The sequence below is a fragment of the Apteryx rowi genome, unplaced genomic scaffold (assembly GCF_003343035.1).
Source record: "Apteryx rowi isolate R43461 unplaced genomic scaffold, aptRow1 scaffold_3, whole genome shotgun sequence".
In the NCBI taxonomy this organism is placed as follows: domain Eukaryota; kingdom Metazoa; phylum Chordata; class Aves; order Apterygiformes; family Apterygidae; genus Apteryx; species Apteryx rowi.
In genome coordinates this window covers 1,582,371-1,603,218 of record NW_020449418.1, presented here as the reverse complement: position 1 = coordinate 1,603,218, position 20,848 = coordinate 1,582,371, and the positions used below count along the sequence as shown (strand labels likewise).

The following is a 20,848-nucleotide window of genomic DNA, read 5'->3' as shown; positions in this document are numbered from 1 at the left end:
AAAAAAAAAAAAAAAAAAAAAAAAGAGGGATTGATGGCAAATGCTGAGATGCCAAAGCAGGGCTGGCTGCTGTCTCAAGCTGCTTCATCTTCCACCTTTTTTTCCCTGCTATCCCTGTGTCACCTCCTCCACTGTGCCAGCACAGTATTCATGCCTCCATACTGAACTGGACTGGGAATTAATTCACTGAAAAATAGCTCAGCAAATAAAGAGGCGCTCAGTCATTGTGCTGGCACATGTTTCTTTAGCCGCCCAGTGAACCAGACCAGAGAACTGATCCATCACTGACGTTCAGCTGGAACACTTCCAGAGCTTGTTCACTGCACAGCCACGCCAGCGCTACTGCAACAGTAAGGAGCAGCACTAGCACAAGAGCTAGTGGTAGCTAGGGAACTGTAATGCTGCCAAAGGCTGTTCAAACTGTGCCTTAATGACTATCTTCTTGTCCCAGGGGAAAGTCAATTCAACAAGTCAACAGTTTTTTTTGTTAGTTCATTTTAAGAGTAAAGATCTCATGGTTAGCATGTTATAGTTTTGTGCAGTTCTAAACTCCTGCATAAAAGGCAATAAGTTAAAAACTTCTGTTGCCAACCCTCTTTAGCTTTGCAAATGAATCACTGCCTAACGTGCAAAAAAAAAATTCACATGTGCAAGCACGCACGTATTTTTTGCTTGCAGTTGAGCTTTCGTTTACTAGAAGAGACAAGTTATCACACTAAACACACTCACATGGCACAAAAAAMCACAACCCAACAACAACAACACCCCAGTGTTTTCCCGCAACTTATCTTAAAACTCCAGTTGCTATCCAACTACAATATCAAAGCATTACACTCAAAACCAGTATTTTCTAAAATCATCTGTGGACAAGTGGTATCAGAGATCCTACTTATCTGACAAGAAACAAAGATAAACTCCCTCACAAGTATTTTTTTACAGAACAGGATACAGCAGCTGCTGCATGGCACATCTTCATGAAATCTGGGTGATATCATGGAAATACAGACAAGAGATAATGAGCAAGTTGCTCACATTGATGTATTCAGGCACACGTGATTTCAAATTGTAGCTTCGCACACACACACAAATCTTTTCAATTCAAATTTCAATCACGTCATGGATTTTCAATGATTCTTTGAAATTAACCAACGACAGACTAAGTTCCTGTATGTGTGAACTTGTTCTTCAGGAACACTAAGCCTGACATACTGTTCGGGGAACAGATTTCTGCGTGATGCAGACATTAACAGAAAAATATCTGACAACTAGGGTGATATCACCAGTACTTCAACACACAGAAATTAACAGTTTAAATATTATCCATCACCAGATTTCTAAGCTGCAACCAGCTTTCAAAACTAGGCTGAGGAACTGTAGGAGTATCAGTGACTGATTCTGAAGCAGTGACACTTGACGTGACACCTTTCCTTCCCACACTAACACTAGCCTACATCAGTACACACCACAGATGTTCCTCTTTGGCCTGTCGTGGTTCTGACCAACTCACTGAAGAAACGCACGTACATAGCAACTGATAACACTTAAATTATGAGCAATACCACAGAAGATATGCTCCACTCTTTATACGCCCCCCACATTAACATTTATAACTGTAACCACACACACTCACTTACTATTAGCAGATGCAGCAGTTAATAATGGAAAATAAGGGAGGCAGATCAAGAAGAAATTAGATAGGATAAAATGCCCAAGTGAGATTCCCTTTATGTCTATGTACAAAAAGTAAATCTTATCATGGTAAGAAACTGAGATTTTGCAGAAAGGCCTAGCAAGTCTTCAACACACAGTCTCAAACAGGAAACCAAGGTACGCCTTAACATTCTTATCAAGGCTACCCACAGAGTTTAATCCCCATATTATTGCATAACTAGAACTCACTTGACCTTAAAGAGACTTCCAGATACTGAACACCTAAGTGATTTGAATCTAGAAACTGAAGTTAACCAAAGACAGTAAATGCTTTTAGCCAGTGAGTAATTTTCTTGGAACAGAAAAGCAGATTTAACCTCATAAAATGCTCAGGATATAAGCATGGGCATTCTTTCTTTCTCCCCTATGCTTCCAGAGACGTCTTAATAAACAGTAGCAATAATGGCATCAAACAGGTGAAACACTAACACTTCTGGTTTGTTATCTGTACCTGTTTAATAATGTTGAGGTGCTGCTTTTCCGTTTCTGTTCGTTTTTTCAGTTCATCTTTTAAGTTGTCCTTTTCTGAGCAGATTTCCAAAATCAGTTCCTGATGTTTCTTATTTTCTTTAATCAATCTGTAAAGAAAAAAGGAAGCAAGATACTTCAGTACTGTATTTTTTTTCCAGTTTGAGATTTACGCATTTTCCTTGTTGATCTGTAAATTCCTTTGGAAATACAGCCAACAACACTAAAGAAATTCACCAAGGCCTTACAGAAACAAAGCAGAAGTATACCGTGCATGTGAAACTTAACTCTTAAGCAAGCAAGCAGCATCTCCCATGTAAGCAGATTGCTTATTTCCAGCATTTTGCATTGTTACTGTCAATGGTGAAGTGAGACATTCAGTAATCTATGCAACTTACAGAACTAGCACAGAGCTTTGTACTTATTAACAGTTTTAAGGTATTTATAAGACAGTAACATCCAGTCAGATGGCTCCATTAGTCAAGTCTGAAAACATGGATATTATATTCATTTCACGGTGGGAAGAGCAATGGGGTGAATTGCTCAGAGTAGCCCATGATGTCCACAACCCAGTAAGAGACAGAACCCAGATTTTCTAAGTCCTAACTAAGTATGTATCTATAAACAGTATCCATGCTCAAACTCCTTGCAAAGTTCAAATTTTTAATAATAGTTTGTTCCTTTACAACTCAGCAGTTTGAAGGCCAAGTTGGAGCTGATGCCTCAACAATAATCTATTTAGTTTGATCTTCCAGCATTGTAATAGAAGATGTACCTAAACCTCAGAAGTCATTGCCAGAAGTGCTGAATAAACACATTCTCAAATGCATTTGAATGTTTAAAGACAGTCAGATGGTGGATATTTTCAAAAGCACCAAAGCAGATTAGGCCACTAATTGCATGAATTTCAGTCGGAATCAAGTACTTAATCTGAACAGGATTTATAAACATCCTGTTAGACATATACTTACATCTTCAGTCCCTTTTGAAAAAAAATCTGTTCTCTGATTAAACTAGGCTCCTAAATTACAAAGGCTTCAAAGCCATCAGTGAAAGAGCTCAGCACTTTTTTTTTTTTTTAAATGATGCCTGTATTAATGTATATTCCCAGATTACAAATTCTTAAAGGTAGTCAGGATTCATGCAACTAACTTGCTGCTGACCTATATATCTTAGATCTGACTGTAGGAGAAAAATTAGGCTATTCCAGAGCACTGCTACAGGAAATTCTGCTGATCATAAAATAAGGGACACAAGAGAAGGAAAAAAACCAAACACCCACCCACCCACAACCTAGAACACACAACCTAGAAGGCCCTTTGGGCCAAACACAAGATGTTGCACAGTAGTTTTACACTCCTGAAGCAAGTCCCAAGGAGGCCAAGGGGAACAGCTGGCCTCACTGSTCTAGGGATACTAGCCGGAGGAAAAAAAGAGACTAAATGGACATTTTGGTACAAACTCTATGTGTGTGGGGGGCGGTGGGGGAAATATATCTATATATAAATATGTGCTCACATATTTATAGAGAGAGATTCTATATAACTATGTACATTCAATCTACATTCAATGTACATTACATATAACTATATGTACATTCAACCTAAAAAAGTAATTGGTCCACTGCTGACAATACTGACCTGCCTTTGAGTTTACTGTAAACAAGTAAAACCCAAGTAACCTTTCCACTTACAATCTCCTGGGTTTACAGCCATCCACACACCCATCACTTCAGATTCTCACTCCTCCTCCTCCCTGCTGAATGCCTAACTAGGCACTCCCAAGCTTTGCTGTCATCAAGGGACTTTCTTCCCACCTGTATGCCTTCAGTCACGGGGTAACTGGAGAGGCAGTAGGAAACGCTTTCCTCACCCTGCTTTTTGGGAGTCTCTCTCTCTCTCTCTCTCTCTGTTTTTCCCTCCCTTTGATATCCTCCCCTGCCACGGTATCAGTGTCTTATATGAAAAGCAGTACACACACCATTCATTTCCAGCTCTGCAAGCAAGAATAAATTTAAAGTTAAAGATATTTTGTTAGCAAGAAACATTTCTAGTGGTCGTAACAGACTATAAAAGGCCAAGTGGGGAATCAAGAAGTCATCCAGAGAAACTGGCTTTTCATGAATAGAAGTATTCTTCACTTCGTAAACTGTATGGTAGAACTAGCAAGCCCAACTTATTACAGCAAAATTTGTAAAGCCTTGTATTTCAAAAGCCTTCCTGTAAAATTTGTTAAGACAGTGAGACAGTAGTTTCCAACTCAGAAAATACCTTTTGATTGATTAACTTTGCTGAATTATGATGAAAGACTGAATTTTAAAAGCACATAAAAGAAACAAGCAATTTCAAGCTCATAAAGTAAACACATAGTGGGAGTTAGCAATTTCAAAGGTTCATTTCTCCAAAGAAACACATGGACTGAATGAATCTTGGATTATTTTTATATCACCATTACTTTTACAGTACTTAAGTAGTTCTAGATATTGTCAAGCTATTCAACTGAACAGTTAGCTATTCAGCTTCTGCCAAATTTCACAAGAATTCAGAGATCTAAGCGCACAGTTTTATTTACAAGTACATACCGTGAGTAAAAATAATTCCCCATTTCCTTTAAAAAAAGCTCATTAACTGTCTTCATAACAATTCCCAAGGTACTATTTGTAACATACCACAACGCTGTGTTCACACAATATGCAACTGAATTCATTCACTGTGCACCTCCATATTCATGATGAGACTATTCAAATACTCACTTCTTTATAGTTTGCTCCTGCTCCAAGTATTTATCTTGGACACACTTTTCAAACACAGCCAACGCATGTTCACCCTTTCTCACGCCATTTGGGAATTTGCGTTCTTTTGAGAAGTCTGTAGATAAAAGTTCAGATTCTATTTCTTCTAGCAAATCCTCCTGTGAGGAAGTCTGATGTATTGTGGAAATAAGCTTCTTTGTACAGTCTGTGTCATAAGGGCTTTCTGAATAGATTTTATCGATAGATTTTTTCATAAAGTCAGACTCCTCCCTTAGCTCCTGTAATATTTCCATTAGGGATTGTTCTGTCTGATTAGATTTTGGATCTTGTTGCTCAAATTCTCCGCTAGGGAAAYGCCCTGTTTTCATGGGGCCTTCTACCTTTCTTTCAAAGCAGGTATTGGCACAGCAGTCCCCACCTCCACCGTGATCAGGCATACACTGCTGCTCCTGTCTTTCTGCCAGGGTCCCATCGCCGCTTGTGTCAATAGCTGTTGAATCATGGTTCAAGAGGAACAAGTCAGATTCCCTTTCCAAGGTATTAGCCTCATCTCCAGTACAASAGGTGTTTGAGCAGTCCTTCATTTCAGGTGTTTTATCAGGCTCCTTGTTATCTGGGGAGCTGGAAGAGGTGTTGTCCGACAGATTGACATTCTCCAGGGTGCTTTGCATTTCTGGCAAATGCTCTTCCATCATTTTCTTTTGAAAATCTAGAAGGAGAATTCACATTACACAACATTATATTCAAAGTCAAAATTAAACAGAGATTGAGAGAGGGGAGGAAAAAGGCTACTGGAAAGTAACATTCTAARGGTAAAAATAATTAGGTACGTAAGTTTTATGCAGAGCTTGTCAATTTTCCAGCCTGACTTTTAAATAAATGTTCCAGTGCAAGTTCCTAAAAGGAGAATAAAGAATAGGGATAGCAAACACAAAGTAGTCGGACAGTAAGTGACAAGGCAACTAAAAAAATAGCAGAGCTTTTCAGAATTAACCAATTTATTTCTTTTTAAATCCACAGAAAGTCCAAGTGATCACCTCTGAAAATACTTCAGATAAATACAACAACAACAAAAAAATCTAAAAATCTACAGCTTTACAGCTCTCATTTTCTAATAGGTTGTTTGAAGGTAACAATATGCCTTGACATATGCATTTTTACAACACAGGGTTACTCATCCAGCCAATGAGAATATACATACAACTTCCTTACTGTCGTGTCCTGACCAATTACCCATATAYACTTATATAGCAAAATGCCTCTATACCCAGCAACCTGAAGGAATGCAGGGGAGGAAAAAAAAATTCTCGCCCCCATCTGTTCGCAGGCAGCACAAATCCTTTGCTGCAAGAGCACAGATGGTCTGTGGCAGATTTGCTCTCTCAAAAGTAGCTTGTAGAACAAACATCTGAGGAGTCAAAAAGCTATGTAGAAAGCGTTCTTACAGCAAAGTACATCATATGATGACCCAAATAGCTAGAATATTTAAGGAAGAGCCTGGTTAGTGTTGTATCTTCCGTTTCAGGAATCCCAGATGGTCAGGTGTCTAGAAAGACTGCTGGCATTTTTAGCCAACACAAGAAGCCCTTGAGATATCATTTCCATCAGGAGAAATGCGTTACAACAGTCATAACTTTCATATGCAATCCTGTGCCCCTGGCACTGGAGAAGCTATTTATAAATTATTAAATAACAAATTACTAAAATATTGAGTAATTATTTTTATATATGTACCTTTATTTATAAACAGGAGGCATATTCATTAGTTTAGGAATTCAACTTTATTTTTCCAATAATTCTCAATGGAAGCAGTGACTTTGCCATCTTACAGTATCAAGCATGTTTGCACACTTGCTTTCTGATTCGTTTAGCTTTCTCTTCATATTCACACAATCCCACTCATCCAACTACATGCTCCAGGCCCTGCACTTTGATTCAGGCTGGAAGGAAACCCTTTGTGCCACTTGGCTCCACTTCTCCCGAGTCCCTGCCTTATTAATCAACATACTGTACTGTGGCTTACGCTGTTTTTGACTACTGTTAAAACAGAGAGGGATTCAGGAATGCCATTAGGTCTGTGACAAATCACTACCATTACAACCTTCCACCGTTAGGTACAAGAGTCAGGGAAGGAAGAGAGAAGAAACCTCAGCCCAGCTGTTTCTACAAGGAAGTACTGTCACACACACACACACACATATATGTATACACACACACATAAATCGACAACAACAAAGACCACCACTGGTAACCGAAACCAACAGCAAGGCTGCAACTGCCAGTTAAACAACAAAAGAAGAATATAAAAGGTAACAGGGCATAAGGACAGGTGTATGCATGTCCAGCCATGCCTGGACAACATTCACAAGTCACCAGCAAACAGTGAGACAGAGAACGGAATAGGTATGTAGAACGGGTACAAAGACACCTACAGGAAACAGCAAGATGCGTGGCTATTTTGAAAAAGYGACAATTTATATTTTTAAGTACCTGTAACAAGCAAAGCACTTGTCCTCCTCACTTTCAAAGCAAAAACTGAATGCTACAGCATCTAAAACAGTATGAAACAATGGGAACCAGAAGGCAAATAGTAAGTAAAACTGTAAATTAGAATGGAGGTGGTGAATAAGAAACCTTATGCACAACATACAATGTGAAACTTTTACAAGGGCTCTCAATTTTATTGATATCAAAGAAGATCTGTTTGCAACACTCCTGATCCCCTTTGCTTCAAAGAATTTATACTCAGTCAACACTGGTGTCAGCAAATCCATAACCCCCAAACTCTTGGCCTCTCGTTTGGTTTGTGCAGACAAAACAATTCCTCTGTTGGTACCAACTGACTTTTTGATAATTTCTTCCAGTTCACGATGTACTACATGAAACAACTACAACAAAACAACCCTCACTGACCATTTAAATCTGCACGCAAATAGAAGAGAATGAACGTAACTGCAGGAGAAAGCAACTAATTTGATGGTATAAGAACACTAGTTCTACTTAATTAAAAAGCTGTTTAAAATAAATTGAGAATGTGTATTTAACATAGTCAATAAGACAATATGTAAATAATGCAGTTAAGAGGAAAGACAAATTCACCTTCCAGTATTTGTTCCCTCTTGTCACAGGTGGCTTATATTCCACACACTCAGCAGGTTTGCCTGTAGAAAGAGACCTTATTAGTAACAAAGCTGAGGTGCAAGTTTATTCTATAGTAGGTACTGCAGTCCAAGTTCTTGCAGATACTTTCTCTGGGATGATCAGAGGGATTTTTAGGCTCATTTTAAGCTTCTTCTGAAGTACTTTCTAAAGGGTCATAAAAACCCCAAAATGTGTAGTTGTTTGATGTATTACTGCCTCAAAGCTGCTCATTACTGTCCAGCTGCTGGAGTTCACCACTCCCACAAGAAAAGAACTGGTAAAATCAGATATGTGAACTTCCTAATCCATGTTGGTTACCATATCCAGGATCTCCAGTACAGTCGGAAGTATACTGGATGGCATTTCTCTTCATTTGAGAGCAGCAAGTGAAAAATACAGCCTACTGGCTTCCTTCCAACATATTGTCTAAGTTTTTATTTTTCTGGATTACTTCCTTCTAATATTAAGTCACAGTACTATTTAAAGGGTAAGATCAATTTATTTGCAAGCAGAAATAAAGCTACTTGCATAACTCAAGTTACTATTAACAGAATAAAATGCTACCAACTCCATACCCAAAAGATCCTATGCTTAATACCAAATGAAAACAAAGAGCCTAGGTTTCACAGCAAACACATGGGAATTTCAACAGCGACTAAACAAAACTATTAAAGCAAAAGAAAATTAAGAGGATTCAGTGTTCCCTGCAGACTTGCTGCAAATTTAAATGGTAACCATATTAAGAATGTTACTAGCCTTCCTGATTGCCAAACACTGGATTTTAAATGTCTGCCCAAATTTGAGCCCAAATTTGAACCCTAAGCAGATGGATTTTTTTTCCCCACTGCTGCTGGATAGTACTAATTTTCATATTCTAATTACTAACTTTTAAATAAAAATAAAACCTAACAATTTGTCATAAGGTCACAATTGATCTTAACATCAGAAATATGTAGCCAAAAAACTATGTGAAGTAACTGTCTATGCAAGTTCATCTTGATATTCAAATGTCTCTTGCAYACTCAAAGTTTGTTGCATTTACCTTGGGCAACTAAGTATAGCAGATACCTCCTTTATAAAGGAGGAGGCAGAAAACTGCAATAACAAGAGTAAAGAAAAGGTTCCTGCTTTGTCAGCAAAAGAGTTTTTTTTGTTTGGAAGTAGCTTAAAAAGATCAACACCACCAAACTAGCAGTTGCTAGCTGAAATGAAACATGCTAACAGTAGAGTGTCTGCTTCGCAATATCAAACAAATACAGCAGGTCCCACATAGTACGCAGACACCAGACATATTTCAGAGCAGTTTCACATTTTTCCAGGTTTTATATCCATCTTACAAAAATGGGTAGGATAATAAAAGTAAGACTTCCAAAAATCAAGCAAGTAAAAGTTACTGGTATCATTCTCTTACAAAATACTGCACCAAGAAAACAAAACAGCTCAGTGTCTTTTATGATGCCTTCAGAAGGTGTCAAAAGCAAACACAAAAAAGGCAAATCATGATTCAAGTTATTAACTGCTCTACATAATGAAATTTGTTTACTTTCCTCTGAGTTAATTATCCTCAGAATTAATGATCACCCCAACGGTGGGGTGAGAGTACCTTGCGCCTCAGTCACTTCCACACACAGAGTTCACCGCAGCTTCGCTGGTACGTGTTCCCTTCTGTTGCCTACGCTACAGGAGGCTGTAATCACAACCAAGTMAACTCAAAATGCCCAGCGTAGGAACGTCTCAAATTATCACTGCAAGATTAGCCTAAGCTTGTCTGTCTGCATACCTTGAATAACCAGTCATCTTCTGAGACCGGCATGTGCCTGGTGCCGCACGTGGGAAGTTTCCTGTCGCTAAGTTATAACACTTCTTTGTTGCTGTGACGGGACTAACACAGGCACAACTGGTTTGACCAGTCCTTCTCCTAATCTGATTTTATAATTCACAGTTGGTTTGACACTCTACTCCTGGCACGCATCTTCCTTATGTTCTTGCCCTTATTCTTATGCTAAGGAGACAGCTGCCCACGGTTCTTCACAATGCAATAGTACAGAGTAAAGCAGAATTGCACAGATTGAAAAACTGGTTAAATGATTAGAGGGCAATGAGGAATACTAACAGAGTTCAACCATGCTTCCTTTAGATCCATAAAGGCCCTAGGTACTGCGCATAAACAAACAAGAAACCCTTCCTGCATACAGACACTGGAATATAGTTTATGTCCATTTTAAGCATTACGTTAGTACTTGGGAAGGAGTTTAACTCCAGCCTCCACCCAGAAGGCACAAAACATTAAAGGCTGGTATGGACAACAGTGCAACAATTTCTCACCCTACTTAACTTAGATGTGCTAATCTGCTAAACTGCTGATACCCAAACTGACCAGAATGAAAGCAGGAAGASGACAGCCTGCAGATACAACAGGTGGACAGCCCACCAACTTTTTTTTTTTAAAGGCAAAAATGCCTTGCATATACATAGCAAGGAAAACAAGATCTCAGGAAATAGACAGGACTTTTTTTATTAGCTTTCTTTAGAACAGAATAAAAACATCCTCTATTTACTGCCAACTGAATGATAAAAATACAAATATTATGACAACGATTCATTTAGGCTCTGTAGTTAAGCATCTGATATAACATAGTACTTATCCATGGGGAAAATGGAAAAATCTTGATACGTGGTCCTGTTAAAGGCCAAGAAATGAGAAAAAAAACTTCTAACTTCCTTCAGTACCGGTTATTTTAAGTGTCTGTTAAGCCCTGGCCTCAATCCCCTACTTAAAAGGGCTACTCGTGACTATAAAGTAAAGAACACCAAGAAATGCTTGCAGAATTATTACTTTTAAAAAGGTAAAACTTGCAGATGAGTAGAATGTCCAGGCTACTGGGATTTATTTGGATGGTTCCATTTACATTCTATTCTCTGCAAGTAATTTGTCTCACAGTTTAAAACCACTTAAAAATTAAATCATAAATGTTTAAAATTTAGCTACTTTAACTGACTGCAGACTAGACTTTAACTTCTGAAGACTATCAGTACGTAACATGAAGGCCTTAACTAGTTCTACTAAATTGATCTCAGTAAGTGGACAAGTCAAGCAACTTTTGTTCTTATCCCAGACTTGCTTTCACTCTTGCAGACTGAGTACTAACTATGGTACGAACTGTTAGCTTGATTTTTGGTATTAAAAATTCTAATTAGCATACTATACCATAATAAGTCGTCATACTGATAATCAGGTACTTGTCTATAATGTTATTTTTACAGTGAAATGAATAGAAATTCCAGAAGCACCAGTGACATCACGTTTCCACACTAATTTGACTGTTTATGAATCCAAGATTTATTAAGCTAAGTAAAATAACTGAGTAAGAAAGTATGTGATTAGACATTAATATTTAGTTACTGGACTAAAAGCACAGCAATTACCTGCAGAAATAAAAAGCTAATTAATGGCTGTAAGACATCTCACTTATTTTAAAATCTCTTCCAATTCAAATTCTGATTTGAATACCAATATATATTCATGATAAATTAGGTTATGAGAATTAACTTTCTCACGCAGTAGCAAAACAAGAATTTTCAACTGTGGTTTTAGGATCATTCTTCTAAATATACTGTTAGACAGGACATTAAATTCACAGATGTCCAAATATAAGCCAGCAATGAATAGCTTCTAAGGATAAAACTCTAGAAACAAGATTAGAGATTAAAAAATTTCAAGCAAAAACTACATCAAACCACTTAGCTCCTCTATTTAACTTCACTACAAGAACGTTTTATTGGAAAATGCATAAGATGACTGTATTTGTTTTCTGTGTTTGCAGAGAGCCAAGACCTACCATTTTAACCTCAAAGTTTAAGCCTTTTCTCCTTCCTGTACTCATATTTTCTTCTCCCTCTTTCTTCCCATTACCAAGTATTAAGCAACAGCAAATACAACAGTAAAGATGGGAGACAGAAGAACAAAAAAAAAGAAAAATTGACTACTGACGTTGTTCATTTCCATATGTGCTTTAAACAGTAAATTCCCACCTTGGACTGCTCATTCACTAAGAAGCAATTTCCCTTGGTGCCAATCCTCCCCTTTTCTCTGCAGAAGAGTACGCACCCCCTACCCTGCAAGGATGCTCCTGACAGATTCAGCCCTTGGCTGTCCATTAGGTTACCCATTACACCACTCAGAAAGCTCTGGTCTCCATTCCGGCATTGCCGATTCCCAGGCACTAGAAGGTAGCTCATGATGAAAGCAATTCCTGGTACGCTGCCTACCCTCTGCACAGATCTAATTAGCAACACAACCTTTCCTAGCTATAGCCTGCTTTCCTGTTATTACAGGCATGCACTGGGAGTCTGCTACATTTTAATTCAGCATCATGCCGTTTCAAACTGCCTCAATTTTCAGTCATCTTACAGAGCACAAACACAATTCTTTTAAATCCCAGACTATAAAGAACTTCCTAAGCAGATGCACTGTTAACGCTAGCATTTAACATCACAAAACAGGCAGTTCGACCCATTTAACACTTATGTTATAAATGGATGAGAAGGAGAAAGCAGCTTTGTTTCAGCCAATTTCAAACCATGTGAAACGGCATCTAAAGAAACACATCAAGTGACAGAACTATAGGAAGCATTTCCTGAGGTTGGGCTGCCTAGAAGAATTCATTAACAATAAGGCAAAAAAGAAAATATGTCTTGTCACCTAATAACTATCACATCTGTGCCCTTTTAAAAGAAAGGGCAAAGAATGACATTGTGTGCCTGGGGGGAGGGTGGGACTGTAAGCAAATGGGCTGACAGTGAAGGTCCCGGAAGATAAAGATCACTACTAGAAGAGAAAAATATCTTTAAGTTGCAAAGCTTAAAGATACTGGAGAGAAGGGAGGCAAAGAAGGGAAAGAGGGACTAATGTTTTGGGGGATGGGGAGGGGGGTGTGTGTGCACACCTGTGAAGACCTGTTGAAACCAGGGTGGACTTTGGAAAAAAAAGAAAGTGAAGAGTTGAGATAAGTAGCTCTGAGGAGCTTAACCTTCTGAAAGAGCACAGCTTCTGCTAACAAGGAGCCCATTGTAACTGCACCACGCTTTCAAAGGCCACTTGGTCCCATTGATGCTGGCTGGCTAAACAGCGGTAGCTCATCTATAACCATACTTATCGTGAATTTAAATACAGGTTACCAGATGTATTCGGTCATGCATTAAATAATATACCGGAGAGTAATAGTCAATTATGCCAGTTCCTTTCAACAAGAACCAGTTCACATTGTCTTTGGGTAAACTTTTTCCCCTATATATATCCTCCTGACTATATACTTTCTTCTAAGAGAAACCTTGTAGCAGAGCCACTGATGAATTAAGAAGTCCCTTCACCCATCCCCGCTAGCAAACAAATACAGATGTGTTCCACAAAACAGTCAAACCACAGTTCTCTCACATCATCAGTGAACACTGATGCAGCATATCTGTCACAGCAGAAGACTCAAAATCTCTAAATGCTTTAAGCAACACACTGAAGTCTTAAAATGACCAAAAGCTGCTATATAGATAAAACACTCTTCAGAAAGTAGGTGGGGGACAAGGAAGCAAGGTTTATGTGCTTCTAGGATCCTAAGTACCATGGCCAGACAAGGCCAGCAGGTGAGTAGCAGAAAAATTTTGCAATACCGACACAAGCAGCAGAAGTTCCCAGAGGTCCCTACCTCTCCCATATGGACGTCATCTAAGCATTTTACACATACATTGCCACTACGGTCTGCATTGCAACCTAATTAGGGAAACCCTGCATACCTCTACACAGTCATTCTGTTTATAGGAAAAATAAAAACCTACAGAACAGTGAAATTGCTTCAGACCAGTTCTCTTCACACTGTAATTTGAGAACCTGATTTCCTGATCCTTTCTTAAACTCTGCTCTGATCAATAACTTAAATAGTAACAGCAGCACATTTCTATGTTCCTTTTCAAGACAGCACCTTCTTCTCAAGGTAAACTCCATTGGAAATTCATGATAAAATAAGTGAACACCTTAAGCAATAATCCCTTTAAATGCCCTGCAATATCCACTAACCTTCCATTTTGGCTCCTATTTCTGAACTCATGACAAACGAAAATAAGTGAAACAATTTATCTCTTATTACACATTTCAGGTTGAGTGTGCAGCCTGTCCTGTCAGTAACTGGGAGAAGCRATAACGCGTTTCCTTTCACTTTTTGACAGCATCCTATGAAGATAGCTAGAAAAAGGGTTTTACTCTTTTATTACTCTTTTTATACCCTCATCCTGTTCAGTGAGAGAAAGTCACTTATTCTTCCTTTCCTTATTACTAGGCCAGAAGCCTTGGGCAGCACTATGTAACTCAAATAACCAGCTGTCTATCCCAGGTGCTGTATTACTGTTCTCTGTACCAGTTTCCAACTGATTTTACAAACACCTATGCTCCTTTGTGTCCTCCTCTCCAGTTCAGCCAAAAGTGCTTATTTGATCTTCTACTCTGACAGATTCTTTGCCAGCAGACCCCAACATTATGGGAGCAAATGAGGAAAGAATAGCTGCATTCTGATACTGAAAAAGGTGCCAGGTGCAGACACTTATGAATCATTCAATTTCTGGCAAAGCTTAATTTAGGAAAGCAGATGCCTACACATTTAGAAAACTGTACTTTTAATCTCTGTATAAGCCAAGTGCTAAATGAATGCAACTCGATACCTCAGTTAGAAACAGGACTTAATATTTTCACGATGGCTGCACTGAACATCCACCTGCAATTCTCTGCATATCAAAGACAGCACAGAAGCACCTGAAATTGTAGCTGATCTAAACAGGTTTCATAAGCTGTATCCTCTGTTTTCATTATTCTACTTTTCTGATAGCTCTCCAAAAAATAAAAATAAAAAAATCAAGATCTGTTCCTTGATATACATTATATCCAAAGGTTGAAATACTATCAAATTAGCCATGTGACCTTTCAAATCTGATCTAATGAAAAAAACAAAACCCAAAACAACAAAAAGGCTACTAAGAAAAAAAATCCACGCTAGAGAGCCAATTCTAGTTCTGGGGAACTGAAAGGCAGACTCTAAGTGAAAAGCATCAGCCTCTTGGAATTAAAGCTGCTGAAGAAAACATTCTGTGGCTTTTTCTAAACCTCCCAATAATAAATTAAAATGCTGCAATTTCAACTTCCATGAGCAAACTGCAWGCATTTTACAGCTGTTTTGAAAATTCATGCTTACACCTCATGACACACAGTAATAMATTTTGCCACTACTTCAGCCCTCTAACTAGAAATTAAAGCTCTCTACAATACACGCAGCATGCTTACTGCCATACACTGCTCTCCCAGATTAAACTACAGGTGAAACTTCATTATATGCCTTTACGCCACTCCATATCTTGACCTTTAGAARAACTGAGTATTAGAAGCTCCCCATCTTTTGCAAAGACACAGAGGACAYGGGGTTGGAACCTCATGTCTTTTTGCTAGGATGGAATGCAATATTTGCTTAGCATGCAATTGAGCGAATCTCAGTTCAGTAATACTGAGTAATACATTTTAATACACGCCTTTCTCTGGCATGATTTTCAAAAATTCCCTTAAAAAAAGATCACCAACATCCTAAGTCTATCCTGAGACAGCAAGTTTACAGCCATCCCTTGTAAATTGTGATCTCACAAAAACTGCAATTTTTAAAAGCTGTAATATGACATAGTGTACATGTCAATGCATAATCAATATGTACATCATCTTATAAATAACTCTTCCTTAGCCTTCTATTCACTCCTATTAAGCACATTAAAATATTAAGATCTTGTCCTGATTTGTACAAGTGATTCATTATACTCAAGCAGAACCCCAACTCAGCTGCACCTCTCTCTATGTGCAAACAGCTATTAAAGCTTTTAAAACAATGACATAGATGTAACTATAACAAAACCACAACTATACTTGGATAATCTGTTGACTCTTTATCACTGCAATCCGGAGCAAAGGCTCTGGTAAAGAGATGTTTGATGTTATCTTACATTTTGACTCATAGGTCTGTGTAGGCATATTGCTGAAGCTTCAGTAGTTAAAAGGCTTTTTGCAGTGACACTCTGACGTTCACCAGATGACTCAACAAAAACAAAAGCTGTATCAGCACCATTTGAACAGTTTGGTTAGAGAACCACTTGCCTCCTGCAAGTTTCTGGGCAACAAAAAGCCACAGCACAAGTCAAAGCCTTCAGCTGCAAGTTCAAGGACTAATCCATGAGGTGCAAGATAATCCAGTATAACAGAAAACATGGGGGAAGGATTTTATCTGAAGCAGTTAATGATGGCTAATTGGCTGAAGAATACTGAAGGGGATGATAACGATTCTTACAATTTTCTTGACAAGTCCCAAGAATATGAAGTAACCAGCAACGAAAGTAAGGTTAGAAGAAATTATATGCAGAAAAGCTTCACAAATWCCAAAGCATTTAGCAAGACCATAACCCATTTGTCTGAACAGTTTGTTCTACAAAGGGCCATTCCTCTCCTTTTAATACCATGCTACCAAATAACCTATTAGAAACAATCTGAGATGAATCACAGTAAAATAATACATCCTATCATCCTTGAACAGATTATTGTAACACAGATGCATTACAGTAACTATTAACAATCGTACAACTGTAGACTCACAGAAACGACCATTTAATTTTAATTCTGCTTTAATTTTCAATCTCTTGCACTTCAGTAAGAAGTAATGAGGCTGTAAGACAGCTGACACTATCACATGTACAATGACTTCAACAAGACTGCTACAGAAATAATTGATCTGGAAATATGACAATGCTGTATTTTTTTGCATAGTTGTGCTTTTCATTGTAAAAGCCAGGATGCATCCCTTCAAGAACTTTTCACACCTTTATTACAAAATAATCTTTTAATTATACGAGTAAACTAAAATGCTTTTCCAAATCAGTGCCAACCTGTCCTTGCACCAGGACTCTTGCTAACATTTGTGCAAGACAATAAAACTAGAAATAAAATGTAAGAGAAATCTCACAGGCTGTATTAGCATACAGCTGTAGGGTAATCTTAATCTTCATTCATACCTTCACCTAAACTGAACAGAACCAAACTCATCTTTGTACTTCACTTGTTGGATTTTTTTTTTTTTCTTTCTAAAGCAAGAGCTCTTTGGCTACTGTCTACTGCTCATTACACTGACTAAGAAAACAAACTTTCTTGTTTCCAAGCCAATACCACCCAGTGTATCTGTATGATAAATTTCACAAAAAGTCCACCTCAGATGGACTTTTCCAAACTAAGTATTACACCACCAGATAAAAATAACAGAAAAAGAGGGAATTCAAGTCCTAGAGAGAATTGTGTTTTCAACTGAGATTTATAAATAAATGAGGAAGCAGCCATAGAAATTCTGTTCTATATGACAAGATATGAAAAACAGCCTACTGTATACCAGCTGTGTAGTGGGACAGAGCAAAAAAGTTTCAGCCAAATTAAAAGGGCCTGTGAGAGAGAGGTCCRCAAGGTCAGACATTTTACATAATCTAGAATGAGACGTTTGAACACGAAGCCAAAAGAGGTATTTGAAATACAGTTAGTTACATCTCCACATGTGAAGACAATCATAGCAGCAAGCCACTCAAGTTAAATTASAAGTGATGAAACACGATAAAGGGATGGATCAGGCTGAAAAAGCAGCACACCACCTACAAAAAAGTAGGAAAAACAACAGCTTCAGAAGAGATAAAACTGTATCAAATACACAGCGCTGACCATAACAGATGATGGCCATGAGGTCTAATGCACTGACACCCTTCCTCTATTTACATATTGCACATTTAGGAAACAAATATAAAACCAGTTGAGTTCCACCTACATCAGCTCTTCCAGTATTAACTCACTTTTGACCTAAACCAAATGCAAGGTATCTGACAGAAGATATAGGGCCTATTGGGATATCACCCAGTAGTGCTAAGAAGGTAGATGTAASGCAATGAGGTCCCATCTACACAGAAAAGCTAGAGGACTACAGTACARACAGGACAAGTTTTTTGTTCACAGTACAAGCTGTGTACTGGGACACCAAGTTCCCTAGCCCAGGCATAACTTGACATAGCTCCCTGATTGCGCTCACACAAAGACTTGCTTTGATGCAGATGCTAGAAAGAACGGAGAGGAAGGGTGGGTATACACAGTGAGCATTCTCTAGATTTCCTTGCTTTTAGCAGTTTAATACTTAAGCTCAATAATACTTAAGCTCATTTTTAATCTTACTTTATATAAACACTGATTGCACACTGCTCCATGTCACTGCCAAGGTGCAAAGCTCAGTGTTACTATCAGTTCTTTTAAAATGAGTCAAGTGCTTTACAAGACAAGGTTTACTCATTTTTTACTTTTGATTTTCTTTGCTTACATCACAAGTTAAACAGCTGAGCAGTACTGTATAATTTCCTTCAAGGCATCAGTAGGTTTTCTACTGATCTCATACAAGTGCTTAACAGTATGATCCTATTAACGTCGCATCATGGAGACACGTAACAGCACAGCTCCAAAATAAAGTTTAACAGTTAGGGCTTAATGAGCAGGACTGGATTTGTTCCTATCATAACACAAGTCACTAGGTATCTTGAGAGTGTTACTCTTTAGCCAGACTAGTCCCAAGGTTAGCTTAGAGTTCATGTTTCAGAAAAAAAAAAAAAAAAAAAAAAAAAAAAAAAAAGCGCTAGCAACAGGGCCCTTCTACAGTGAACTTCAAACGATGCTTGGTATTTAAGGGTTTGTGCACAGACTTGTAATCTTTTATAGGTAGAGCTTCTTCAGCACACAACAACCCTTATTCTTCTAAAGAAGAAAACTCTCACCTACACCACTCAGTAATCTGTGTTCCACTGGCAACAGCACTACTGTAACCTCCAGCATTTTAGCCATCATGCCTTCAGCCCYGCTTAAAACAAGATATGAGTCTTGGCATATTTGCAATCACAGGTTCTTTTCAAATGTTGTTTCCAGAACATGCAATAGGGTTGTAAAATCCCAAGCATGGCAGAACTGTCTGCCTGACCACTGTATACTGAAAAGGCCATTCATGAGGATGTTAAGGCACTACTGTGTTCAAACCTGATCTTCCTGCAGTGTTTCTCCAGTATCCCTAGTGGGGGGAAAAAAAAGTTTCAATCCTTTAAAGATCTGAATGGGTAAACTGTAAGCTTTACAGAATACAGACTTCTGTTAATTAGAAAGAGGTAGTACTATACGCAATATTATCATCTGAAAATATCAGTATTTCATCTGTTTCTTGAAAGTAGCATCATGATTTTTTCCTACATCTCCTTTGCCTTGACACTGATCTGTTCCTGACGAGATTTTTGCCTCAATTTCAGGCATTGGGGTCTCCATCAATGGTTTAAAGACAAGCTGCCCTTAAGACAACTTGCTTGTTTTTGCAACAGGAAAAGCAGTAGTTCAGAACAAGCCATCCTAGAACTAAACACAGGATAYTGCCAGCCCACCTGTTATTGAAAGTTGCAGGTCACTCAATTAGCATATTTTGCCTAACAAGTACTGCATCCAGAATATAACTTGTTTTTTTTCCATAGCTCTTTATAAAGCCATCTTTAGGAAATTCACCATTACCCTATGGTAGTGAAAAACACCACACCCATTAGWTAGGACCAAAGAAACCATTCTCGGTAACTTGTTTTTCACTTCCTTTCTCAACACTTTGAAACAGTGAACCTTGCTATGATAATAAACATCTGTCAACAACCCCTAATCAAGTAGGTCTTTTAAAACAGCAATATAATAGAAAAATTTGTTTTAAAGCCAAGGCTTTAAAGCTAAGCCAAGCAAGGATGATTAGAGAACTCCAGAAAAAGAGGAAGAGACCTCAAAAGGTAATACAGAACTAGTCTGCTTTATTTTTATAAAAAGGATGATACTTCAAATTGAGTATCTCTTGAAACAGCTTCAGAACTTCTGTCTCTCCAACTTTTAGAGCCTAATCTTCTCCTCCTAAAGGCAACGGTAACATAAGCATTCATAGCAGCCAGTAATTACAGTGATTACATTTCCTTTTTGATATAAAAGTGCAGCTGTTTTTCATGCTGTTTCAACAACTTCTTTATACAAAAAAAAATCACGTTGGGACTCCAGTCATGTGTGTTTATTAGTAGTATTCTGTTTGTCATATTTTAATTTCTGAAAGGCAATTTTACAAGATAAAGCAAGCCAAGTAACAGAAAACCAAGACTACCATATTCCTGACCTTGTGTACAGCTCTCAGTCCTCCAAGAGACCCTCTCCTGGTCTACACAGTCTCCCTGGAAGYATGCACAAGATCAGACCCACCTGTGCAGGACATTTTCCAGGACAAGAGCCAAAATCTGCATGCGTACATCATAACCAACTCACTGAAGCTGCAATGAAGCTGCCTGCTTTCAAACCTGCAAGGGCAAGCTGCTTTTACAAACCGAGCATGCAAAAACGAGGACACCTACTCTACCACAACAYCGCTGCAGGCTTTAAAACAATAACCTTCATACTGGGTATGCTGTATCGGCTGCTGCTTTTTGTCATTAAACTATTTAACCACACAGCGAAAGCACCACGCAACAAAACCAACAGGACAACCTGGTTAGTAACTCGGCGGAGAAGAAAGCTGCCAAGAAACAAAGGCGCAGCAGCCAGCAGAGAGCTGGAGTCGGGCGCCGGGGAGGCCCCGACCCGCCGGGCGCCGCCGGGGCAGCACGTTACCCGCCGCACTTCGCCTCGCCTCGCCC

General features: G+C 38.5%; 1 protein-coding gene across 3 annotated transcripts in view; it reads right to left on the bottom strand.

Annotated features, from left to right (window-relative positions):
• The window catches only part of CCDC186 (coiled-coil domain containing 186), a 40,447-nt gene extending 20,002 nt beyond the window's left edge, over positions 1 to 20,445 (bottom strand). The window contains exons 1-3 of one of the 3 annotated variants that reach the window (XM_026069650.1): positions 20,418 to 20,445; positions 4,931 to 5,639; positions 2,162 to 2,288 (exon numbers count right to left, since the gene is read on the bottom strand). In XM_026069650.1, the coding sequence (XP_025925435.1) occupies positions 2,162 to 2,288; positions 4,931 to 5,639; positions 20,418 to 20,430 (849 nt within the window). In that variant the 5' untranslated portion in view covers positions 20,431 to 20,445. The other 2 variants (XM_026069652.1, XM_026069651.1) reach the window with 2 other exon arrangements.
• Positions 20,446 to 20,848: the final 403 nt, after the last annotated feature.